General features: G+C 41.3%; 1 protein-coding gene across 3 annotated transcripts in view; it reads left to right on the top strand.

The window, feature by feature from the left end:
- RORB (RAR related orphan receptor B) overlaps positions 1–25748 on the top strand; it is a 180822-nt gene extending 155074 nt beyond the window's left edge. For 2 of the 3 annotated variants that reach the window (XM_070431489.1, XM_070431487.1), the window contains 4 exons: positions 3119–3226; positions 4974–5084; positions 7962–8074; positions 18422–24508. In XM_070431489.1, coding sequence (XP_070287590.1) covers positions 3119–3226; positions 4974–5084; positions 7962–8074; positions 18422–18577 — 488 coding nt within the window. In that variant the 3' untranslated portion in view covers positions 18578–24508. Of the gene's footprint in view, positions 1–3118; positions 3227–4973; positions 5085–7961; positions 8075–18421 lie in introns of all 3 variants that reach the window. The other variant, XM_070431488.1, reaches the window with a different exon arrangement.
- The last annotated feature ends 1694 nt before the right edge of the window (positions 25749–27442 follow it).

The following is a 27442-nucleotide window of genomic DNA, read 5'->3' as shown; positions in this document are numbered from 1 at the left end:
ATGGACTTGAAAGAATGGATTCTAAAGCTGGAATTGCATCAGAGGAGCTTACTGACTGTTCTGAGTCATGGGCATCATCTGAGGCCCAGGAAATTAGAATCTCCTAGAGGGGAATCCAGTCCATTGTATTTTTTAGTAAGTCTCAGACATAACTGGTCCATGGACTGACATTTGGGAACCATTTGACCGTGTAATTTTTATCATCTCTGCCTGCTGGAAAAATGTTGACTTTAATATAAAAGGTAGAGTATTTAACCTCTTTCAGCCTCCTGTAACTCATCCACAGAAAGGAGCTAATAAAACTTACCTGAGCCCTATCTGATTTGGCTCAGTGGATAGAGCTTTGGCCTATGGACCAAAGGGTCCTGGGTTCAATTCCAGTCAAGGGCACAACCAAGGGTTCAATACCTTGGTTGCAGGCTCCTCCCCAGCCCAGGCCCTGGTCAGGGCACGTGCAAGATGTGTTTCTCTCACATCGATGTTGTTCTCTGTCTTTCCCGATATTTCTCTGTCTTTTTCACTCTCTTCCACTCTCTCTAAAAGATCATTGGGAAAATATCCTTGGGTGAGAATTAACAACAACAACAAAAATTTTTTAAACTTATCTGACATGGTATTGTAAGGAGCAAATAAAATAATGAATGTAAGAGGCCATGGAAAGTGCCTTCCACATTGTAGATATTCAATAAATGGTACCTATTGTTTTTGTTAGAAAAGCATTGCTTCGATTGACATTTGCAAAACCCCTCTTATGTGCAAGCCCCTATTCCAGGTGACTATGAGGGACAGCAAAGAGAAATCAGCAGAATAAAAGAAACAAAACACAGGCATAAATATAAAGCAGCCGCATAAGAAAGGCACTATGGGTACCCTTGGGTACACCACTGAGAGTGGCCAAATTACCCATGTGATGCCCTCATGCAAATTTGTGGCTTCTGAGTATGGCTATCACTTTCCAACAGTCTACGGGGCAAAATCCCATTTCTCCCAAATGTGGAGAAACTGCAGCAATATAGTTCCTCAGGATGTCAATAAATGTTGGGGGATAGGGGAGTAAAAGTAGTAAACTAATTCATTCAATAAATATGTATTAAGCAACTATTATGCGCCAGAGCCTTTTTAGGTCATGGACATATATTGAGTGAATAAAATAACCGCAGCTGCCTATGGCTGCAGACACGGGTCCTGTCCTCGGTGGGCTAGCAGTGAAGTCAGAGAAATGGGAGGTCCCTCAAGGTTGAACAAGGTCCTTCATGTTGGGATGTTTCCAAACCTTTGATCTGTGATGGTTCAGACTCGTTCCTTCCATAACCCATTTATCTCTGGAGAGAGAACATATTCAGCATTTTGCCAAAACTTATTTAACCAAAGAAACCCTCACTTCAAAGAACATCAGATATAATGGTGCCCCAAGCAACACACTGAGGGAGTCCCTGCTTAAAGTCATCATGTGCTAAAATATACATGGAGTATGCAAAAACGGAAGCAGACAGCTAGTTTTCCCAATATCAAAACTGGTACAAAAGTTAACAGCCTGGGCTTGCCTGCCGCAAAGCTCCTTTCTAGGTCACTTACCATCACTTGTGAATTCAAGAGTTGAAACCAACTTCAATATTATCAAAAAATAGAAAGAAATATAGCTTTAGCTCTAACTGGTTTGGCTCAGTGGATAGAGCATCGGCCTGCAGATTGAAGGGTCCCAGGTTTGATTCTGGTCGAGGGCATGTACCTTGGTTGTGGGCACATCCCCAGTAGGGGGTGTGCAGGAGGCAGCTGATGGATGTTTCTCTCTCATCGATGTTTCTAACTCTATCCCTCTCCCTTACTCTCTGTAAAAAAATCAATAAAATATATTCTTTTTTTTTAAAAGAAATATAGCTTTAAAAAATGTTGTTTCTTCCCTCCATTTAAGCCACCTTTTAAGTGTATTTTATCCTTAATTCCTCACATAGTGCCAAGAGAGCTATATTTCAAAAATAGGTATTTTTTACTTGGAAAGGAATCTTTTTTTTTTTTTTTTTTTTTTTTTTTTTTTTATAATTTTTATTTCTTAAAGTATTACAAAGAGTATTACATATGTCTCCTTTTTCCCCCCCATGACATTCCCCCGGCCCCTACCCCCCGCCCCCCCCCGCCCCGTGTCTTGTGTCCATTGGTTAATCTTATATGCATGCATATAAGTCCTTCAGTTGGTCTCTTAATCCCCCCCCCAACCCTCCCCAGGCTCCCCATTGTAGTTTAACATTCTGTTCCATGTTGCTCTGCTTCTGTATCTACACCTGTTCATCAGTCCATACTGGTCCCCTTTATTTGTCCCAACCTCACTGGAGTAGTCTCAACCTCACCAGGGCCGTCTGAGCCTCACCAGGGCCGTTTCAACCTCACCGGGGTCGTCCCTACCTCACGGGGGCCGTTTCAACCTCACCGGGGTCGTCCCTACCACACCAGGGCCGTTTCAACCTGACTGGGGTTGTCCCTCCCACACCGGGGCTGTTTCATCCTGACCGGGGTTGTCCCTACCACACCGGGGCCGTTTCGACCTGACTGGGGTCGTCGCTACCTCACGGGGGCCGTTTCAACCTGACCGGGGTTGTCCCTACCACGCTGGGGCCGTTTCGACCTGACTGGGGTCGTCCCTACCTCACGGGGGCCGTTTCAACCTCACCGGGGTTGTCCCTACCACACCGGGGCTGTTTCGACCTGACCGGAGTTGTCCCTACCACACCGGGGCCGTTTCGACCTGACTGGGGTCGTCGCTACCTCACGGGGGCCGTTTCAACCTGACCGGGGTTGTCCCTACCACGCTGGGGCCGTTTCGACCTGACTGGGGTCGTCCCTACCTCACGGGGGCCGTTTCAACCTCACCGGGGTTGTCCCTACCACACCGGGGCTGTTTCGACCTGACCGGAGTTGTCCCTACCACACCGGGGCCGTTTTGACCTGACTGGGGTCGTCCCTACCTCACGGGGGCTGTTTGGAAAGGAATCTTGAAGGATTTCTGTATATGTGTCTATATGTCTTGCATGTTTTAAAGTTTTTGAAAGTCTCTTGACCTATATGAAGTAACAACCTCTTTATGACTACATATATTATACATAGTTGTTGTTTTTTCTCATAGGTTGCTTAGAAGTGGTTTTAGTGAGAATGTGCCGTGCCTTCAACCCATTAAACAACACTGTTCTGTTTGAAGGAAAATATGGAGGAATGCAAATGTTCAAAGCCTTAGGTAAGTTTACCTTTGATGATGACACAATTTTATTAGCTACCAACCATTTCTCTACTAAGCTTGCAGTTGGTAAATAAAATACCTTCTTTAATGTGAACTAGTATCCCACTTTCTTTTTTAAAAAAATATTTTTATTGATTTCAGAGAGGAAGGGAGGGGGAGAGGGAGATAGAAACATCAATGATGAGAGTCAATCATTGATCAGCTGCCTGCCCCACACTGGGGATCAAGCCCACAACTAGGAAATATGGCCTGACCCGGAGTCAAACTGAGACCTCCAGGTTCATAGGTCAATGCTCAACCACTGAGCCACACCGGCCGGCCATAGTATCCCACTTCCAATAAGGGTTGGACTAGGTGAGCCTCCAGTGTTTTATCTAACTCTTGAGATCTTATAACTATGCATCCAAATATGAATGGAAGGAGAAAACTGTGGACCTATTGAGACTGACCAGGACTCATTCAGAAATCAATGAAGACTGTTTCTAAAAGATCTGGGCTGCATTATAGGTCATTCTTTATAGAATCAGCTTTTCTATACCGTCTAGCTTACTGCTTCATGAAGTATATTATGTAGACCACTGGTGATCCATGGGTGACCTCTTACATTTTAATGTAGAGTCATAATCATTAGTTAAGATACTTAAGAGAGGAGCTCCTTCATTTGTTTCTCACCCCGAGAAGTAACACTCGTACTGTTCATTTATGAAGTCTGGGACCACAGGTAGAGTATGGTGTCAACCTACCCAAAATGACCCCCAGTCCAGGCTCATGGGAGGGCTCAGAGTCAGCCTCTGGAAGCCTATGTATCATTCACATCCAGGCATCAGTGCATGGCGTGGATAAGAAGAACGTTAGCAAAGATGGGCTAATGCCAGGAAAGGTTTTAATGATTGACAGTACCATTTGTTCCACATCCTGCCCACGGACATCCAAGAAGGCCACTGCCCTTTGACCTGTTGTGCTGTTAGGTGATACGGTAGGCAGCAGCACCATCAGGGCTGGCAGTGTTTCCTTCTGCAGCTGATACACGTCCATATCATCTCCAAGGCTAGATTTTCAAGAAAGGAGGAAAAGCCTTGGCAAGCGACTTGGCGATATTTCCAGCTTCATAAAATAAACATTTACCCAGGGTCAGTGTAGGGGTGAAGCATTATTTTGCCAAAATTCACAATGGCTAACCAACTGACCTGCAAATCATTTATTAGAAGATAAAAATAAATGAATGCTTATTCCTCAATCAAATTTCCAGGGAAGTTACCAAATTGAAAGATACCTCATCTCTGTTCTATTGATTTTTAACATCTCAGTTCAAGGCCCCTGCTCACCGTACATTACCAGGTTCAAGTGCCACCATGACTGATAGCCCTCAGCCCCTTATACATAATGTTTTAGGTTTTCTATGAATGCTGTAGCTATGCTAAAGGAGCCCCAAATCACTTATTTAAATTGTTTTAGTTGAAACTAATTTCAAGCTTATACAATTAGGCTCATGCCATGTATTCCCACTTGGATATTACAATGGCCACACACCATTTCCATCTGCCCCTCACTGGTAATATTAACTTTCATTACCTGGTCAAGATGTTGCCTGGATTCCTCATCTATAATTACTACTAAATCACTTTTTATGGATAGCAACTTGGAAATATTCTTTCTACGAGCCTTCTAGGTAAAATCTTGAATAACTTTTCTTACTATTGCCCATTCCAATCAAGTATTTTCATTGACTTGCCTTCTTTTATAGGTTCTGATGACCTAGTGAATGAAGCATTTGACTTTGCAAAGAATCTGTGCTCCTTGCAGCTGACTGAGGAGGAGATTGCTTTGTTCTCATCTGCTGTTCTGATATCTCCAGGTAGGGAAGGCTGAGGTCTTTACCTTTTCTTTTTAACCTGTTTTATTATCTTGCACATAGATGACACCCACCTCAGCCAAGGTGCTCAAGAGAAACTTTAAAAGAACCATATGTTCTTTAGCAAGCTTGTGATATTTTTGGACAATCCAAAGGAAAGTAGTTTGAAGTTAAATCGAATGACCGGTTTTGTCTCAAAAGTAAGAGTAGAGCATGTGGTAAGGGTCATTCCAGATTCAGAAGAGCCAAATTATTCTTTAACAGGCAAATAAAAACTGATAGTGACTTGCTATAACTAAGTTCCATTTTGATTTTTAAAATAAAGGAGATAGTTGAAAAATTGTCCAGTAAGATGAAACTCAAAAGAAATATGCCTGAATGAAAGATCCAGCGTTAAGTACAGCATACACTTTCTCCTCTTTAAAAATCTTTTCCTCTGGCTTATCCACCCATGGTAAGTGAGTGTGCTCATTGCAAGCAAATGCTGGTTCCTTTTCTCTTTTTTTCTTTGCCACATTAGAGAATTTAAAAGAAGGTAAGGACAGCAGAGGAAAAATGGCTCCTATTAAGACCAGAAAAGGAAGAATCTCTGATGTGGCAGAGACATTCTAGTACAGGCTCTGCCACCATTTACCTGTGTGACCTTGTACACTTGCCCTCTCAGAGTCTCAGTTTCCTCATCTATAAAGTAAGAGGGTTGGGCTTCATAATAATAAAGACCTCATCTAACTCTAAAATGCAGTAACATGGCAACAAGTTTTCAAAGAAGGTAAGGTGTGACATTTATAGATCACATAGAACTGTAGCAGTTGAGATTCTTTTTTAAAAATATATCCCAGCCTGAACAAGTATAGAATCCTAATCCATACCTGGCTTCTTCTTCAACAGGAATGAGAATTCAGAGTCACTCACTCAGCTGCCTGTACGGTTAGATTTGGATAGCAGTGTCATTGATAGTTCTCTACTGCTAACTTTTACTGTCAAGAGACTCATTCCTTCAATAACCCATTTATTTCTAGAGATTAGATTTTTTTTTCTTATACCCTAATGTATTTTCTCAGAGAGGCAGGAAAAAATCAGTCTTGCCTATGAAGGTACACTTTGACATGTCATTCTAGCTATACCTACCAGTGATACTAGCCTCTACACTTTTTATCCATTAAGGCTTATTTATTTCTTTTTTAAATGGACAAAGTGACAAATATTTACTTCTGGTAGCAAACAAATGCCAAATAGTTTTCCTCCTACCATTCACTCACTGCATTTGATTATGCCCATAGAGTGTAGTGCGATGGAATATTAATTCTAAGCCTGTGGGTCTATGATGAGGGAGGTGGTTTTACCTCGGATGCCTGCTTGCTGGAAGGAAGTGTTACAGAACTCACTGTCCTCTTTAGGTATGTTTGTGGCAATTCAGTAAATTCCTAACAGCAAATACTTAAGACATGATTTATCAATCCTTAAAGATAACTCTTCCACAGGAAGGCAAGCCTGTACCTTATGAGTTAGGAGTCAGCTGAACCATGGGCCATTCTCTAGAATGGCCATCAAATTCTGCTGAGCTTGGAAGCACTATATTTGGCTTACTCTACCTAGTGGGGAATCTTCCAATTCCAACTCTGGTAACAGACCCACACTCAGAGGCTTTAGCTACTCCAAATACCTGGTTTGCCACTCTGGCCTAGTGCCATAATAAAAGAGAAGATAGATTTCCAGACTACGAAGGCTCCATCTCATGCCAGACATCCCTCCCCACTCCCAAGGTTCTTGCCATAATGACCACTGTCTATTCAGCTCCAGAGAGTTTAGAGAGGGGAGAGGGAGAGAGACTTAATTTATTCTGATTGACAATTGTCAACTGAAGGCTTTTGTGCTCACTTACGTAAGGGTTTGCTTCACTGTTGGCTAGACTTGTTCTTGCCCTGTCTAGGATTACAGAATCGAGTTTCTCACCTGACCTGAACTGTGTTCAGAAGGATCATGTCCAGGTTCTTTTCCATGAGTATTTTTCAGCATTTGGAGACTCCAGGAGTCTCTCCATTGAAGTTCCAACCTAAGGCATTGATGCTGGGCTGAATTTTGTCACCATGGTGTCTAGAGCTTCTAGGAAGAAAGGAAGGAAGGAGGGAGAGAGGGAGGGAAGAATGGAATGAAAAGAGGGAGGAAGGAGTGAAAAGGAAAGAAAGGAGGAAGAGAGGGCTTATCCTATTCACCTTTTAAAAATTCATTATAGAAAAAGAGGACTCAGGATTAAATTTTTAAAATTGATTTTATGCTTATGTGAGTATTAAATGAGACAATACAAACCGCCTTTCCCTTTTATAATCGATGTTATCATTCTGTTACACTTCCTTCCAGCAAATAGGCATCGAGGTAAAACCACCTCCCTCATCATAGACCCACAGGCTTAGAATTAATATTCCATCGCACTACACTCTATGGGCATAATCAAATGCAGTGAGTAAATGGTAGGAGGAAAACTATTTGGCATTTGTTTGCTACCAGAAGTAAATATTTGTCACTTTGTCCATTTAAAAAAGAAATAAATAAGCCTTAATGGATAAAAAGTGTAGAGGCTAGTATCACTGGTAGGTATAGCTAGAATGACATGTCAAAGTGTACCTTCATAGGCAAGACTGGAGTTTACTTAACCATTGGGTCCTTAGTGCATTCTGGTTTCTTATGTCAATCTATTGTGCATTCCTGTCACCATGGAATTGCTTATAAAACATTTATGTTCACTATAAAAAATTACATGACTTCAGAAGCAATTTAGAACAAATTTGAAATGGGTTCTGAAACTCAGCACTTGTATATGCAGGTGAAATAAAGCCAAGCTTACGTTCCCACCCCTTCTTACCGATTCTTTTCCGCTGTCAGACCGAGCCTGGCTGATAGAACCAAGGAAGGTCCAGAAGCTTCAGGAAAAGATTTATTTTGCACTTCAACATGTGATTCAGAAGAACCACCTGGATGATGAGACCTTGGCAAAGGTAGGTCCGCAGACCACAGGCCCCTTGTCACTGAAAGAGGGTGCAATGAGCAAAAGGGCGTTGGTGTGTAAAGCAAGAGACAGTTCTTGGCAACAGTGATTTCTGAATGTTACCAAAGGTGCATACATTTTGAGTTCACGTTTAAAAGGGAGGCTAGTGAATGATAATAGATGGAGAGGAGAATGACGCCCCTTAGGAAAGGGCGATATTGATGGACCTGAAACCCCGGTACAGGGAAACAAATGAAAAAAACTGAGGCATGTCATCTGAAAAACAGAAGTTCGAAGCAAGGAATCAAGTCTTCAGAACGCATACGTGGCACAAGAGGAGACTTTGTGCCACACAGGAGTCAGGTCCGGGCAAAAGTTAAGAGGAGGTAGATTTTTACTCAAAACATGGAATAAATATAAAACGATGAGGGTTGCTGAAAGGAAGGGTCGACCACTGTGTGAAGTAGTGAGCTCCCTGTCGTTGGCCATATTCTAATAGATACTGCTTGGTTTCCTCTCAGATATATTGCAAATGACAGTACTACCCAGAATAGAAGATTAGGCTGATTCCTTGTAAAATTCCCTTCAACTCTAATCTCTTCACTCAAGATTTGCCCTGGGGGGTCTTTCAAAATGACAAGTGTCTCATGGGCAAAAGCAGGCAACACACCAGCAATTTCTTGATTCAGCTTAGGAATAGTGATGTTTAAGAAGAGAACTGAGACGAGTTGTTTACCAACGTAAAATGATCATAAAAAGGAGGAATTTTCTAATAATTGATATTTAGCACTATTTTAGATTTCAAAGTATCTCTAATTTCTTAAGAATTTTTGAGGGCCAGAATTATTTTAGATTTCTAAGTACCTTTGTTCTCTTAAAAACTGGATTTTGGCAGGATGAGGGAAGGTGGAGGAGGGATGAATGGTGATAGTCAGAGACTTGACTTTGGGGTCGTGAACACACAATATGGAGTACGGATGATGTGTTAAAAAAAAAAACTGGAATTCTTTTACAGGGTAAGCAACTAGGAAATGGAGCTTATTTGTGGTAAAGATGTTAGAAATCTCGCTCTTTGTCTTGTTGTTGTTATTTATTAAAACGCTGTCATTCTGCTCTTGAAATTCTTTATTTTAAAAAGGAAGAAAGACTCTATCGGGGATACTATCAGAATTTACTTGGCACATAAAGAGCATAGTTATAAAAAAAATACTTAATGAGTTAAATATGCTGCTTCATTATGGTCTCATTGTGTTAAAATTAACATGACCTAGGAAGAACATTTTCACAATGTGGAGGGCTAGTTCTCTTTGGTATAACTTTGCACTTAGTGGGAAAGACAAATCACCTTCACTTTGCACCTGTTTTCTCCCAGTTAAGAGCCAAACTACATGCTTTCAGATAACCAGACAGAAAAGATGGTAATGTGAATACCTGCATCTGTCTCTTAGAATGCATATATAATTAGCAAAATGAATAAATACATCTAGTTAATTAACTGGGGGTCCTGCATTTGGGATCTCCCAAAGACTTTGGTCCCCATATTTACCAAACTAAAATAAAGGTTGATAAATCCAGAGTTAGACAAAAGGTGTTGCTATTCTGCTCAGGCGGACTGTCTGCTTTTCAGAAAACTCTAGTTTCATCATGTGTAAAATGAAAATTATAATTCCTGGCTCCTGTATAGATGTGCTTTAGGTTCAAATGAGATATTTGCACTACATGGATTCTAACACACTGTGACACTGTAATTATTACTATCCTAGGAGAGTAAAACTCTCATGCTTACACCATCTTTTACCTTCTGGTGTCCTGGTGCTGGCGATCTGAGGTATTAAGATAGAAAGGAGACAGGGAAAATGAAGAATGAAAGGTATTTAGTGGCAAGAAAAAAAATTAGGTCAGTTTAATTCTCCTTTCTCCATCTTTGATGGGAAAAGTACACAAGTCAATTCTTTTTAAAGTTTTTTAGATATAATTGGCATATAAATATTATATAGTTGGGGATGCATAATACTAGTATAATGATTTAACACTTGTTTATAATATATTGCAAAATGATCACCACAATAAGTCTAGTTAACATCCACTCAGTTCTTTTCTTACAGTAACAATGTTGCAAAGCTGGGGACCAGAGAAAGTATTAGAAGAGGGTAATTTCTTGTATAAAATTCCCTGGAACCAGATGACAAAGCATTGCTTCCACGGGTCTTGTGTGGATGTTGGGTTTTTGTGGGGACCCTTCCTTGTAACTGTCATCATTTTAATAGGGTGTAATTTGAACAAATGTGGAGGGGTCATGAAAGAGAATGAGAACTGGACTCTCATTTATCCCAGCTCTGAACTGTGTGGCTTTGGATAAGTTACTTCATTTATTAAAGACAGATTCATCAGCTGTCGGATGCTGGGGGAGAGATGGCAACATTTCTCAAGGTCCTGAGCTTGAATGCTTTAAGGACAATGGCACCATTAACATATAGGGACACCCTCTCATCAAACCCACACTCTCCAGAAGGAATAAATGTTTTGTTTAAATCCGAGAAAACAATTCTACCCTACCACAGAGTCTTCTCATCCTTTCAGAAATGTCCCACAATACCTCTGAAACAGAGACGACCATTCTTATGAATGCTATTTATAGACTCCTTGGGGAATCTGGCAAACATTATGAAACCTATCTCTAGAAAAATGCACACATACTCAACCGTTGTATGCAAGTCTGGGGCGCTGGTTAAATCCCCAGTAGGTGGGGCAGGTCTGCCTCCTATGTACTGTGCAACAACTATTTCACCCTGAACAGGTGTAGCAGATGTCAGGTAAGAGGTGCAGGACTCACCCACAGTCAGTGGACTTTGTCCTGAAAGAACAGTCTCCAGCACACTTTCTACATGCCCACCTCTTGAAATTAAATTCAAGTAACAGTGTCTTATTCTTTTAACCAAATTTGGACCAAGAGAAGGTTTGAAAATTCAGGAATTCTGTGCCCATTAGCTAAATGGTTTTAATCTCTATATATTAATCAGTTTTCATTTGTTTGTTTCTTTGTCTAAAAAATACCCTATTAAAAATCTAGTTGTCTTTGCTCATCAGCATAATGATAATACATAGTATATTTATAAGAATCCATCAAAAACACTTCCTAGCTGAGTGACCCTGGACAAGTGACTTAACCTCCCCGTGCCTCGGTTTCCTCATTTGTAAAATGTGGCTACAGATAGTATCAATCTCATTTGGTTATTTTAAGGACTAAATGAGATCAAATGTAAGCAAGCTGCATGGTTCATAATAGGTAGTTTGTAAGTGCTGTTATAGTTGTGGACAAAAGAAATTTTATTTGGCAGAGAATTTTTTACCCAGGAGATGGTATATTTGAGCTAATCACCAATGAATGAAAACTATTTCAAAAGATGGAAGTTGGGGGAGGAGGTGAAGAGGTCGAGTATGGCATTCCAAGAGATGGAGGACATGATGTGGAGGTAAGAAAGTATGAGGTATATTTGAGCTATGAATAATAGTTAGATTTGGCTGGATCTGGACTTGAGAAGCCAGGAATGAGATGACACTGATCACTTTCACTGAAGCTCATGGGGGAAAAAATACACGTGTGTATTTATAATATACATATATATTTTTTAAGCCCCATCTGACTAGGGGAGGCAGCCCATCTCTTCTCTGGACTATACTTTTCTTGTCTGGGAAATGAGTAGGTTGCACTGGGTGGTCATTCAATCCCTTCAGCATAATATTCTTTGACTCAAAAAGAGGAAAACAAAGGTTTCTCCTTAAGATCTTCTTTTGCCTTCCCATGCTCAGTTCAGTGTGATAGTTTTAAGGACACTTTAGATGTTCTGCCATCACAATAAGTGAAAAAGAGACACATTTCACCAAGCCTTGTAGATGCAAATCAGGACTCTGTGCTCTGTGGTGATTTAGTCAAGGATGAGATTCTGGCCCAAAGCTGCAAAGCATCGATGTTGATAAAGCCTGTGTCCAGAAGTCAACGTCCCTGTCAGGCTTTCCAGTGGCTCTGTCACCTTGAGCTGTAGGTGCTGCAGTGACTCACTTGGAGACGTTGACATCTGGGGTGAGGCCCGCTATGGGGATTAGGAACTTGTGCTGCCCTTTCTCCACTCAGTTGAGAAGAGCATGGCCACTGCTGTGGGAGGGGACAGGTGGCAGATAAAACAGTGAATGTTTCAACTGCAAAGACTGGTGGACTCTGTTCTCTGGCCTGTGGGCTTCCTTATTACAAGTCACGAACCTGCCATTCTTGTTGCCCTGCACAGAGGGGCAGAGGGTGGAGGAGAAAGGAAGCCAGTCCAGCTAGTGCCAGGCTGAGGCAGTGCACTCATGGCCAAGGGCAAAGCATGGGTCTGCGTGTCTGCTCACATCCTGCCCTCAGGTACACATTCCCAGCCTTTCCCAAGTGCAGCCTCTGGGTTGGGGCCAGAGCTGGAGCCACAGCTGAGCCTTCCTCAATTATTCTTCTCCAGTCCAATCCCTCCTGCTGTGTCTCTTGGGTGATTAGAGTCATAGAATATTATTAGGTAGCATACAGACCTTTCCAAGCATTCCTGCAAATATGTGCAACACTCCTGGAGGTATAGTCTCACCCAGAGCTGGACTGAGAAGTTTAAAAGTAGCAAACTCAACAATAACATATCATATATCCAATGGGAAGGCATGGAGAACTCCTAGTGTGCCTCGGCCCACAAAGCCCACTCACCTCGCCATGTGCAGAGTCTAGAGCAGTGATGGCGAACCTTTTGAGCTTGGAGTGTCAGCATTCTGAAAAACCCTAACTTAACTCTGGTGCCGTGTCACATATAGAAATTTTTTGATATTTGCAATCATAGTAAAACAAAGACTTATATTTTTGATATTTATTTTATATATTTAAATGCCATTTAAGAAAGAAAAATCAACGAAAAAAAAGGGGTTCGCATGTCACCTCTGACACGCGTGTCATAGGTTCGCCATCACTGGTCTAGAGGGAGAGTCATTTTTGTTACCGCATCTAGAACACTTCGGTGAGTGCCACACCTTCAATTCACTTCTCAAAACAGTGTGCAATGCCTGTGCCTTGACTTGTGCTAGAGATGCAACCTTTCCAGGAATCACAGGCCATACCACCTTCTGGGTGCTTTTAGACCAGAGTTCTATGCTGATAACTAGACCTTCCAAGATGTGGAAGCGTCTATGTGGAGTTATTTTGCTGAAGCTCAGAATCTGTCACTCCTCTCTTTCCCCCTATCCCTAGCTGGCCAGAAGTTACCTGCCCCCCATTTGGCTCTCTCTTTTCCATTATTATAGGAAATATTATCCCTTCAAGGAGAGATAATAGCAATACTATTATTATTTTCTTTTTCTATTAGTATTAAATAGTCAGTCTTGTTAAAGCTCTTGCTGTCCATGAAGATGCCACACAGTATCCCTTCCTCCATAGGTATTAGCCTAAAGTTACGCCATGTTAACAAAAACACAATGGAGATCTTGGGTTGGCCATGGAGAGAGAATGGCCCAGACAAGAATGGCTGCAGCATGTGGTGATGAGTCTGTTCTTTGCGGTTCATCCCCCCCTCAGATCTGGAAGGCTTCAGCCTTCCCGGGGGAACTGTGATAGATGGAGCTGGGAGACGCACAAACCGACAGGTTCACTACCTTCTTCATTCCTAAGTCCATTTCTAGCATAACAACAACAAATTGTATCATCAATATAAAGACAGAAGTCTGTCTTTCTATTATCATAGTGCCAAGCTACTAAATAAAAGCTCAAAGGTGAATGAACAAGTGAAATGGAGGTATTTAGCCTCACTTGTGCCCCGTTTTTATCAGTGCTTTGGAGTTTCTTACACTTTAATCAAACCCTTGTCGACTTCCTGCGTCAGGTTGGAGGGCATTTGGTGGCCTGGGAGCCCTTCTGAACAAGATCACTAGCTTTACGCTCTTTAGGTTTCATGTTTTCAACAGCAAATGTGCCAGTCATAAAATTATGGATTTTCCTCATAAAACTACCCTCTGGAAAGAGGCATAGGATTATTATCTCTTCTCCAACAGCTGCTTTTTCTTCTTGTAGACCCAGTAGGTATAAGCTAAAGCTTCCTTCTTATAAAAATGCTTCTATAAGAAATAGATGAGTGTGAAAATGCCTTTTCATAGACCCTCTGTCTATCCCCGCTATGGGGATTACTTAAGCATGAAGAAATTTCATGATGATTTGAAACTGACTACCCCCTTCATCTCCAAGTGCTTCGGGATCACCTCCCCAGCTGTTTAAAAAGTTGTTGAGCCATTAACTGCTGCTGAGGCTGCTCTGAGCTCCCTTTGAAATGGGGGTCCCCCAGCGGTAGTACATAATATTAATGAACAATAAGTGACTGCCAGCTGCTTCCTCCACCAGGCCTTTCTGGGCGCTGACAAGTGCTACTGCTGCCCCGGTGTGGCCTCCTGGCCCACCATGCCTCCAGAGTGATGGATGCCCCTGTCAGCACTTCTGTTTCCACAGCTGATTGGATGCCTTTAAACCAGCCTCTTCCGAGAGCGCAGAGATTAGGGAAGCTCTTTGCCTTTCTCGGTGATCCTTGTTCGAGTGTTCTTTTACCAAAAGCAAGTCTCACCATTCAGCCCATCCTCCAGATGAGCAACAGGGAAGAACCCAAGTCCCACAGAAGAGGGGAGAATGAGTTTCTGAATCAGATGGCTCTTAAACCCAGTTTTAGGCAGGAAAGAAGCAAGAGTCCATATTCCCTTTCCAAAACCGAACACATGGTCAAATAATTCTGGTGCAAGTGAGCAAGGGTTTCAGTCCTTGTCTCATAAATTTAATTTCCCACCTTCATCCCCCTTCTCTAAAGGAACAAAAAACTGCTTGAAGAATCGTAGCACCTAGGATTCGACTTTATGGATCACAGTTTATTAAATGAGCAACTTATTTTCATTGCTACAAGAAAATGAAAACCGATATGTTGCTTTTTTATTTCAATAAAAGTAAAGTGCTGATTTTGTGTGCACACTTGATATACAAAGATTCGATTTTTGGTCCTTGGTTAAGGGCTAAGCTGGTTTCTTGCCTTGTGTCTCATTTGACTAAACAAGTATGGTCTTGACTATGTATTTCTCTCCTTGAAGGAAGCATTATATGGGAATGGAAGCATGACCCTTACACATATATTGACACACATATATTATGCCAGGCTCTGCTACAGAGAGTTTGTATTGTCTCATTTAATCCTCACAACAACGCTCTGAGATAGGGACTGCCAGGATTGCCACCTGATAAATAAGAAAGCTGAGAGGTTCAGTGACTTGCCCAAGATCACAAAGCTAGAAACAGCAGATGCAGGACTCAGTCAGGCTTCAAACCCCTATGCTGTTTTTGTTTTTAATCATTCGGCTACTGCTCCTTATGCGTATTTGTGTCCTAGGGGCCTCGGGAATTTCATGACTTGTCCCTCACCAAACTAACAGGACTAAGCAACGGACTCTTCCCTCTCTAAATACAGTTGCGTGCCTGTCTCCTGAAAAGGAGCCAGCTTTACACGCAGCTACCAGGACTGTTTCAAACATAATAAATAATTTACTTTTCAATTTTGAAAAACAGTTGTAAATGTGTAAGATTTGAACCTCTGAAACAGTGTTTCTCAAACTCTCTCTCATGGACCCACTACATCAGTATCCCCACGGAATGTTCATTTCAAACATGGGGTCTGAGCTCCACCTAGACTTACAGAAAAGCACAATCCCCAGGGGTAGATCCCAGTAACCTGCATTTGCGAGAAGCACCCCAGTGACTCACACACACTAAAGACCGACAAGCATTCCAGGGTTGCTTGCGGGAGTTTCAGGGGCTCTGCACATCATCAATTCAACTGCAATGATTATAGGAAGCTTTCAAAGCCTTTCTGCATTCGGTAGCTCTTTCAGGGAGAGCTGTAACTGTTCTCAAACTGTCACAGTCTCCTGTGTGGACCAGCTGCTTAAGAGAGCTTGAATGATTTCCCAAGGAACTCTAGTCGAGTGGACACTCATACACTCTTCACCTATGAAAGTATAGAAAAGATGCAGTTTTCCGTCCTGGACCCAAAGTGAATCTTTCAGAATGGGCTTCTGATCATCTTTCTCTTTTTGCTGAAAACCCTTACAAAGACCTTAATGTAACTGAGACCTTGTGTCATCTGGCCAGCCCCATCTCCAGCTTTATCCTTGGACAAGCTCACCCACTGCTCCGAACTTCCTTCAGCTGCTTCCAGTGTCCCCAACACCACAGCACCTTTGCATACGACCCTGGGGCATAGTCTGTGACCCCCAGCCCCAGCAGCTGGTTAGATCTCACCCTTCCTTGAGAGCCCAGCATAAATGGCACTTTCTGCCAGTCAGAGAAAGATAAGTATCACGCGATCCCACTCATATGTGGAATCTAATGAACAAAATAAACTGATGAACAAAATAGATCCAGAAACACAAAAGCATGGAACACAGACTGTCGAACCTCAGAAAGCAGGGAGGGGGAGAGGGAAGAGAATTTGTACGCATATGTGCATGGACACAGACAATAGGGTGACAGAAGGTTTGTGGTGGAGGGTGGGAGTGGCTAGACGAGGTCAATGGGGGGAAAGGAGACATATGTAATATGTTCAACAATAAAAAAAATTTTAAGTGGCACTTTCTGGGGAAGCCTTCCTGGCCTGCCAGAGGAAGCCTGAATGTACTAAAAGCCACCACTTCCAGCATCATTCCTGCACACAGCACTCACCACAGGTTTTCAGCTTGCTTTTGTCTGTGTGGTAACTTGATTCACATCTGTCTTTCCAAGTCGATTATTAGCAAGAACCAGTCTGTTTTGAAGTAACTCATAGTGTTGGACAGAAAGTCTTCACTCTCAGTCTAAAATTTAACATTCATTTGATAGATAAAGATTCCACATTTTTCACTTCTAGCCCTACCAGTAAACTACAGCAGAAACTGGAAGTCTGAACACCAGACTTCCTCATGTGTTCTAGATCCCTTTAATAAATATGTCAGCAGCTCTCACCATAACGCTATTTTTAAATTGTTCATAGTATGGTAATATCGTCATCAGTTGTTGAAAGGAAAGTTCATGAAAGAGTGGAAATTTCGGAAAGCCACAAAGTACCTAATCATCTATTTCCTCTTGTACTTCAAAGAGTGCAATGGTTTCTTATGATTAAGTAGGGGAGGGAGCACAGTGAGCCTACTTGGTGATTAGATAGGTTTTATTAATATTTTATCATCACTTTCAAGTGAGCTATATGAATGATCAAGCTTATCTTTTGTAAAACTATTCTCTATATGAGAACATACCTCATTCCCACAGTCATTGGATCACAATGAGATTTGGTTTTAAGCGAATGTTGACATTAAATGATAGATTCTAAGTATACCTAAATTATAAGTATGTTAAAAGTTACAATTGTTCATCTCCTAAGACTTCTATACCATTTTGGAAAACTGTGGACATTATTACAAAAACATGGTCTTCTTATTTGAACTCAAAATTACATCCTACGTTATACATGTAGTTCAAAACCTAGCAATTATAAGTAGATATTTTCATGCAGGTTTTTAAAACATCTTCCTAAGGGAGCTAATTGGCAGTGACCTTCCAAATTTTTCCTTGATTAAATATAGGTTTCATTTCGTGCATTACAGCAGAAAAGGATTTGAGAGATGTAGGCAGGCCAGTGAGCCTGACAGCAAAGCAGTCCAGGTCATTATGAACTACACCTTATATGGCGTAGGCTACCCCTTCCTAACTTCTCCACCTTCCCAAACTAAAAATCTAATATTCACATCACAAAAGTCTGTGGGAAATAATAGAAAATAATATTAGCTAACAACTGTGTTTCCTGCCTGCAGTGTTCTTAACACTTTCGTATAATTACCTCATTCAGTCCACACAACAACCCAGTGAAGCCGGTACTGTGCCCATTTTACAAATGAGAAAACTGAAGCATTGCGTGTGTGTCACAGCCACGCAGCCAATTAGCTGTTCTGGAACCAGAATTCCAACTCAGTCAGCCGGCCTGCAGAGCGCCCACTCCTAATGCTTAAACTAGACTACCTCCCATACATACTTTATTTAAGAACAATGAATCAGGAAGCTTGGTCCAGCTCTCTTTCTCTTTATTTTCCCTTTAGAGGATGGTGGGGTGGGAGGTAGGATGAGCAGTTTGTTTTGTTTTGTTCTAAAGGAAAAGCTGAAAGTGAGCCTTCTTTCTTTCTGAACATCTTTTTCCAAAGCCATTTCCCTTCATCTGGGGCCAAGAAGGACACTGATTCACAAGACAGAGCACTAATGAGCTTCCCCCTTTGTCTCCTTCCCTGCCCCTCCATTCTGCAGTTAATAGCCAAGATACCGACCATCACCGCGGTTTGCAACTTGCACGGGGAGAAGCTGCAGGTATTTAAGCAATCGCATCCAGACATAGTGAATACACTCTTTCCTCCGTTATACAAGGAGCTCTTTAATCCTGACTGTGCCACCGTCTGCAAATGAAGGCAGCGACAGAACTGTCTCATAGTCCTGGAATGCATCACCATTAACACAAAAGCAATGTGTTCATGAAGACTTAAGGAAAATGTCACTACTGCAACATTAGGAATGTCCTGCACTTAATAGAATTATTTTTCACCGCTACAGATTGAAGAATGTAAATATGCACCTGAGTGGGGCTCTTTTATTTGTTTGTTTGTTTTTGAAATGACCATAAATATACAAATATAGGACACTGGGTATTATCTTTTTTTTGTAATTTTATTCGGGTATGTTTTGGGAGACAATTGTTTATAGAATTTTATTGTAGATATATACGAGAACAGAGCGGTACTTTACATGATTACTTTTCCTGTTGATTGTTCAAATATAATTTAAGAAAATTCCACTGAATAGGTTTACCTATTTCTATGTTTTTAGATAGTTGATGCATGTGTAAATTTGTAGCTGTCTTGGAAAGCATTGTGCATATATGTAATAAGTATATAATATCTGAGAATATTATATATGACAATTACTTATACATGCACATGCACTGTGGCTTAAAATATCATACCTACTATCAAAGGAGGTTCAGTCAGGCTCTCTTATATTATTTACCTTCTGTGTTATATGTTACCTTTATGTTAGACAATCAGGATTTTGTTTTCCCAACCAGAGTGTTCATCCATAGTCAATGGCAAGATGGTACCAATTCAGAAATAAGTCTGCAAAGGAAGAATTATAATGCATGGCCTCTTTATAAAAACTCTGCTTCTATCAATGACATCAAAGCCTTGTCAAGATGGTACATGTTGGGGGGGAAATACAAGTATTTGGAGCCATTTTCCTGTTTTAAGAATTAGGCCACAGGTAATATTGTGGAGTCCAGGACTTTTTTGACCAAACCATAGATTTTCACCAGGACACACAAAACACTTCTTTTCTTTGAATTTCAGGTTATGAAAGAAACTTGATTTTGGTGCTTACTGTGTCTTCAACAGAGAACTACAGTCTGTAGATTAAAATCACCAGCAATTTTTTTCTAATAAAATTGGAGTAAATCAGAAGCTAGGGTCCCAATGCCATTTCATGTAAAGATTTTCTCTCTAAGAAAAAAAAAACATATTTTTTTTTTTGGCAAAGAAGAAGTAAAAAGAAAATATACAAAGTAAAGAAGTAGTTCTTTATATCCATTTTCTTTAATAAAGTTTGTTAGAAAAAGCAGAAACAACGGGAAGGCAGGATTTTATATGTCCTTTAGTCAGGAGCGTCTATTTTTTTCCAATTCCAAAACCCTGCATTATAAAAATATAGCAAAAACTTGACAGATTGGAAAAAAAATCTAAGTTATTATATAAAAGAAATACACCCCAAAGCTAAACTCTTTCCCATGCAGTTTGAAATTACGTTCTCCATCTAGCCTGAGATTATTTTCTTAGCATCTTTTAAAAGTACAGATCACAAGAGGTGAAATAAGGATTCGAGAGTTTAGGCTTCCTAGTACAAATTCTCAGTTCTGCACCTGCTCTTCAATCAAACTGATCACCAGGAAAAAAACATAAATTCTATGGAGTTTGTTCTACCTGTGGTCTGAGGCCTATGCCTTTGGACTTATTTCATCCAAAATAAGGTTTTTAAAAAGGAAGGGAGAGGAGAGCTTTATGTATAAAACAATGAAAATTATGATCTCCTCTAAGTATAGCCCAGCCCCTTTTTCCTTTCAAACACACACACATGCACACGCACACACACCTGCTTTATAAAGTTTCCATCAGTGGAAACTTTGAGTTCTTGGTTCATCTCTTATGCTTTCCTGAGTTACATGGTTGAGAGCCATCTCCACGCTGCCACAGAACTCCTCACTGATGATCAAACAGAAGTGCAGTCTTTCCTTTTAGAAAACACAGTCTTTTTCCACCTCATGATTGATGAATTCCAAACCAATGGGGAAAAACAAAAAGGCTTTAAAATAATGAATCTCTTTCTCAACTACTGTTATATTCAATTAATTTAACTACATTGGACCAAATTAACTTCAGTGTCTAAGAAGACAGCTGTAGACTGCTTATTATGCTGCTACAGGGACTCAATTCTTTTTGGTGTAAATGTCACTCCTGCTAGCTCTTTGTATAAAGAATTAATTCCAAGAGTCATATTTCCTTCTAATGGAAAGATTACTTTACTGATTGCTAGGAAAACAGGGTAATGGAAGGCACTCAATTAAACCAAGCCGTTTCCAAATGCAATGTATGTTTTATGATTGGCTTGTGATAGGCGACATTTAATGTGTCTACTTGGTGTTTCCCTTTGAGCTTTGAACTTATGTCAAAGTTTGTTTTCATTGTTCTGTTGGCCTAGTGTTTGCCATTGTCAGCCTGTAATTCCTGCTCAGTTGCAAAGGGGATGGTTTGTTTCCTCCACTTTACCTTGGAGGATTTAAATTGGCCCGATGGATGAAGTGGCTGAGAATTTTTTCCTCCCGTGTCCCATGGGTGATGTAGGAAAAAGATTGCTCCCCACATTTGCCTCAGGAGGTACTGGATTTGAATTTGTGTCGTTTCCACTAGTGCAGGCATTTAATTGGGACGGCATGAACCTTTTGAAGCGAGGGGATAGGAAACAGCTAGAGACTGAACCGAAACAGAGCAGTGGAAAGCAGTGCGCGCTCAGCCCACTTCAGTTGAGAAAAGAGATTTCCGTTCTTCGCCACGGTTGCCAAATCGGTCCCTTAAAAGAGAACCAAGACATACTTTCAATGGTAACAAAGCACTTTTACAAGCTGCCCTTTAAACATCTGCTGTGACTCCCTCTCGAGGTATTTTGAAGGTTGGGTAAGAACAACTTCCTTTACCACACGCGATCCTCGTCCCTTCCCCATGAACACTCACAAATGTTCACAACACATTCATGGCAAAGTGTGCACTGGAAAAAATTACCCATGAGCCCTACTTTTCACTCCATGCTTCGTAAATGACAATCACTGCTTGATGCAGATGTTGCACTGTATCCACTCAGGGATGTTTTATTTCAAAAATAAAATAAAAAGGTACATCCAGAAGGAGGGGGAGGGAAAAAAAACAGGAAAATGACAACAAAATGGAAATGGCATCAATTAAATATGCCAATGAGAGAACCTCTGACAAGGCTTTCAGACCAACAAGCAGTGACTTCATGTTGTAAACGAAACTTACGTTTACTATTTGGACTTGCTGACAAGTTGCTCACGAGTGAGAACAACTTAGTCTCGTTTTCTAAAATCTGCCAAGAGCCAATAATCCAGCTGCTCCATTTACAGGAATATGTATCTCCAGTGAACCCAAGCTTCCTTTACAAGCACCGAGCAAGGGAAATACAGACATCTCAGCGGCATGAGATGAACCCGACAGGGAGGTGAAGCTGTACTTGTGGTCTGTGAAAGGAAAGGCAAACTTTGGAGGGAACGGAAGAGAAAGGGGACCCCAAATCCATCTAACATCTCACATAGACCCCTACTGCCCATGACTCAGGTCATCTTTGTGTTCCTTTTTCTTCAGTTCTTTTGTCCCCAGAGCCTCAAAGCTGAAGGTGGAGATGTACTGCACAAACATACCCTGCCTGGATTCCCTTGTTTTAATACTGTTTTCTGGGCTTTGGACTAAAAGGCCACTGATTTGGTAAAAAAAAAGAGACTACAGTGGCCTCATGGGTAATTAGGCCTTTTGACAGAATCTAAGAGACCCTAAATTATAATGAACTCTGAATATAAACGAGAGGTGCCAGGGAGGCATCAGTCCACTTTCTATCATAGCTGCCTTGTTCGACACATACCTTCACAGCAGTCAAGCTGAACTGTTTGTAGCAAATCACACACATGGGCAGTCAACTCACGCTCGCTCTCTACCACCCCATGCCATGCGTACCCGGTTTGAATGCAGAAACAATTCTTGTGTCCCGAGGACAACCTAGAATGTAACCAGGTTTTTTGCAAAAACATCAGATGCAAGTGATGTGAGTTTTGTTCTGTGTTCTTCGTTTTCATTCATTATGGACGCAAGAAAAATTCTGCCTCTATTGGAAATTAGAAGAAATAATGTTTCCTGACCCTTTTTTCTCTATAAACTTTTGTTTCCAAGGAAGTTAGTACTATTGACAGTAAACTCAGGCAAGGATGTCTGTGCCGGACAGAACCACCATTCAATGGAACAGCAATAACTTTACAATGTGCGTCTGTAGTGAGACTTTGCGCAGAGCCCCCTGTATTAAGAAGAGAAAAAAGCCCACCATCTGCTTTAGATGATGTGGTATTTGATTTCCTGTTTCTAACTGTCAGTCCAAGCAACAACCTGATGTAGGAAAACCATGTGGGTCTTTAGTTAAGAGCTGACCACCATTTTGGGGTGAGGGAGGATCAGACCAGAGATACATGTCCATTTAAAGCAAGGGTCAACATTCAAAGGCCTAAAAGGGCCAGGGAGTTGATGCAAATGAGAGAAGCAGGCCAGTGGGGAGCTGGCAAGAAATGCCCCATCCGAAAAGGGCCAACTGATAGTCTGCTGAAGCTCAAGTGTGGCTAAAGCTTCTGAACCTTAGACGGTCTCTTGAGCTGTAAATGATGTCAGCTGATTCAGAGCGTAGTGCAGTCCAAACAAACATCTCTCTGAGCAGAAGAGGGTTCACAGTTTGCAGCCTCTAGTTTTAAAGCAGAGTCACATTCAAGGGCCGATTTGGCTGGAGAAGTCTGGCCAGATACAACTCTGCATGATATGAGGGTGGAGGTGGGGGTGGAGATCTTGTCCTTCTGATACTCATTTGGTTTCCACATTTGACTGTCACTACTAGAGGATGTAATAAGAGGTCAATGGAAAAAATAGCAACCTAAACGTGAAAACAATCTAATGATGGCTAATAAAAGACACTTCTCTTTGTCTTGCCCCAACTCCCAGCTTCATAGAGCCAGGTGGCTAGATTTTTTTGCCACTCTTTTTCCAAAAGTCATATGCACAATTATTACGCTTTTGGGATCTGCAATCAGTCTTTATTTTCCCTTGGTTGTATCTAAAGAACTTATTCAAGAGTCATGATCGTTAGTCCTCCATCGTTCTGAAGCGCGGGACCATGGATTCCTATGCAGCAGGCGGGGCTCTCTGTCTGTGCACTTTTCCCCCACGCTGCTGGAATTCCTGCGAAGTGATTGGCCATAGGGAGCATGGCTCTGGCATGACTGTGAGCACGACCTCCAGTGGATCAGAAAGAGCAGCTCAGTGATTGTCTCATGGCCAGAAATAAAGCACAAGGTTACGGGAATTGGAATAAACCCAGTTGAGGGACATGCAGGGTACCTGTACCCCAGCTGGGCAGCATGATCCTTATCTCAAACTATACCCTTCCGGCAGCAGCTGGTGGAGAGCATGTGCGTGCCTGTCATGGCTGCATGCAGACACACACTAGGCATATCTGAAAAGCTACAGATGCCACATCCAAGCACAGTACCGTCCGCTTCATCTGATTAACACACACACAAGAATGGGAACTACACCCACAGAAAACTGAGTATGTATTGTAGAAATGTAGAGGAAAAATAAAAATATTTTTTCAAATGTAATTACTTTTAATATATGCTTGTGGAAGGTCTAATACGATGTACGCTGTCTCTGTAATTTTTGCTGTAAATAACTGGAGACAGTGAATACACTGATTTTTCTATGTCTCTGTTTAAGCATAAGACTTTGTAACAATTTTTTTAGAGGGGGAAAAACCAACAAAGAGCAAATATGTACTTGCTTCCTTTCTGCGTGTTATGTGCTTCTCAGAAACTGGATGTAACAGCTTAAGCACCCTGACGGGTCATTGGTGTTAACTGTACGCTTCTTTGTGTAATACAGCTGAGGAAGGGACAGGGCTGTCCATCACATCTGCTCCAAAGAATTTGCATTGAAGATCGGCCCCAAACCTGCAAGCTCTACCTGAACTAGACAATATGACAAAGGAGAGTTAAAAAGAGGGAGAGAGAAAGAAATGTTGCCTGAGTAAGTCATCTTTCCTTATAGCAATGGCTTTGTCTAAATCCTCTCTGCATGAAATAGCTTAAGGAAAACAAACTCTGCTTTCTGATGAACAAAATATTTTTGTACACGTTTATTTCTTATTAATAACCTGGGGTCAAACTACTCATTCGCTGAAGCCATAACTGACCTTCACCAAATAAATGCCGTCCAGAACCCGGGGAGGGCCGGGGAGAGACTGAGAGGGAGGAAGATCGCAGGTGTCGTGAGCTGTAACAACACAGGCAGGAGCAAGTCTGATGAACCTGATGCTTTTCCTGCATCCCAAATATGACTTTAAAAGGCTAGTATTTTATGATGATCAATTTATAATAAAAGAAAAGATATTTAGATTTAAATGAGACTTTCCAGTATTTTTGAATTCCCTGACAATGCTTCCTTGCTTTTAGGATTGAGAGAAATGATTTTCATATACTTCCAACTTTCGGAGATGTAATGTTTTTACCTTCGCTCCAGCCTACATGTGTAGAGGGAAGAGCTACGCCAAGCCCTCCAGTGGTTGAAACCACGGGCTGTTGGGGGCGTGGCTGTACCTACCAACCGACCGCACCGAGTGGCCATGTGTGCGTGTGCAGCTGGCCTCTCGTATTAGCATGCACATCATATTGGCAACGCACAGCAGTTGCATTGCCAAACGTATGTAACACGAAAGTATTCACGCTAAAAAGCATAATACTTATACTTTTTAAAAGAGAATAATGCCTTGTAGAGTCACCATTGATTTTTCTGGAGCTTAATTACATTATTATCATGTATTCTGATTGCCCTATAGAGGCAAAAGGCAAACTACAAATAAACCCAGTGACATCTTTAGTTTTAAAATCTACAAGTTTCTGATCTCTCTCTCCTTGTTTAATATATAAGCCCTAATTTCTGTGTACGTGAGTAAAACTGCAGCCTGAGTCATTTAGGAAGTAAGCATTGAGTTTTTTTAATTATAAATATACTAGAATAAAACAGCACTCCCTAACAATTAAAAAAAAGAGTTTTATATTACTTTAGAATGTAATAAGTTTTGTCCTTATTTTATGTCCTGTAAATTATTAGTTGAATACTGTTAGCATTCCCTGATAATGCACACATGATTTCTGAATGTTTTCTGTAAATGACAATCAATGTTTATGAAGTTCCCTCCTTTAATGCTGAAGAAAATTAAAAGAAGAGAAAAAAAAGTCTTGCCTAATTGTTTTCTTTTCCCACATACAGAACAAGGACTGGATGAAGATGTTAGATTAGGCTTTGAAATATATTATCCTATTACCTATACAGTTGCCCTTTTCCCACTAAATAATGAAAAATAAATTCTGTCTTCATGGACCTGGCCTGAATTAGGAATGCCCATTGAGAAAAGGACCAGACTTCATTCCAGCCAAAGAGCTTACCAATTAAAATGAGAGCAACGTCTCTCAAAGATAATAGTTCTCTTTTTCTGGAGCTTTCATAAAAGGAAGCCCCAGCCAGCAGAGCCGTAAGCAACACCTCTGTAAAAACTTTGTTTAATTAAGTTGCAGCAGGTTTGAAATAGGTGTGACAACTCCTTCATCTGATGAAAGCTTTCAATAATTAATGATTACGTCTCTAGGTCTGTTTTTTGTTTGTTTGTTTGTTTTAACATAGCATCACCAAGCTGCTCCACCACCCAAATCAATGCTCACCAACATATGAATGCTCTGAAGCTGCAGCAGGAAGCAGTAGAGGACAATCACAGACTCAATGATGTTGACAAAGGCAGATCATAAGCTTTTAGGTGCTTGGAAGTTGTTGTAGGTTGGAGTCCCTAAAGATGAAATGCTCCAAGAATAGAAGTTTAGAGCAAAACATAGCCCTGGCTGGTTGTAGCTCAGTGGTGGCCTATGCACCGAAGGGTCAGAGGTTTAATTCCCAGTCATGGGCACATACCTAGGTTGCAGGTTGAACCCAGGCCCCGTTTGAGCCAAATGTGGGAGGTGGGAGGCAACCAATCATCCCACATGGATCTCTCTCTCTCTCTCTCTCTCTCTTTCTCTCTCTCCCTCTCTCATCCCTCCCCCTCTCTCCCCCTCTCTCCTTCCCTTCCACTCTCTCTGAAAATCAACGGAAAAAAATATCCTTGGCCAACAATTAATATCTAACACCTTTTGAAACTAGAAGCACTAACCCATATGACAGAATGAGACTTAGAAACCCTTCTGTAAAGTGTCTCCCAACTCCAGTCTTTGGAAACAGTGAAACTCTTCTAGTATGTTTTAAGTGATGTCTGTATTCAAGACATCCAGACCCCATGTGACCTGCTGAGAGGACGCAGAAGCAGAAAACTGCCCTGACCTGTCTGTTAGAGCACCCTTCATGTCCTTTGGTTTCTAACCGGGTCTTCAAACGACTAGTCAGAGACAGCAAATACCTTATCACAACCTATCATGGGCTCATGTCAACTGTCACCAGCAATTGACCATAGAACTCTTTACTGTAAAATCATCTCAAGAAGCCTTGATCTAGGCAGCTTTGAAACGCAAGATGAAACTTACCATTTTTAAATACAGGTTGGACCATATAAGATGACAATTATTAACCTTTGAGAGCATTACTAAAAATCAGGAATTAAACCCTTTGTGTGCACAAGGCTTTGTTCCATTCATAGACCCTCTTTTTTCAGAGGAAGAACTGGCAACATGTTCCCATAATCACACCAGGCTAGGGTGATCAGGCATTTCTAGTTATCAAAGAAGTCACTGGGGTTGGGCCTCCTACTCCTAGTGGCAGCAGCCCCTTCACCCAATTAGAAAAGAGGGAGGAGTGTGTCGCAGATTACCAAGGCACAATGCAGTAAATGTTTTCTCTCACTGTTTTCGGAACTTGAACTTGCTAA

Source organism: Myotis yumanensis, unplaced genomic scaffold (assembly GCF_028538775.1).
Source record: "Myotis yumanensis isolate MYYU_CA2020_CCGP unplaced genomic scaffold, mMyoYum1.0.hap1 SCAF_12, whole genome shotgun sequence".
Lineage (NCBI taxonomy): Eukaryota > Metazoa > Chordata > Mammalia > Chiroptera > Vespertilionidae > Myotis > Myotis yumanensis.
This window is presented reverse-complemented; position numbering and strand designations above follow the sequence as displayed.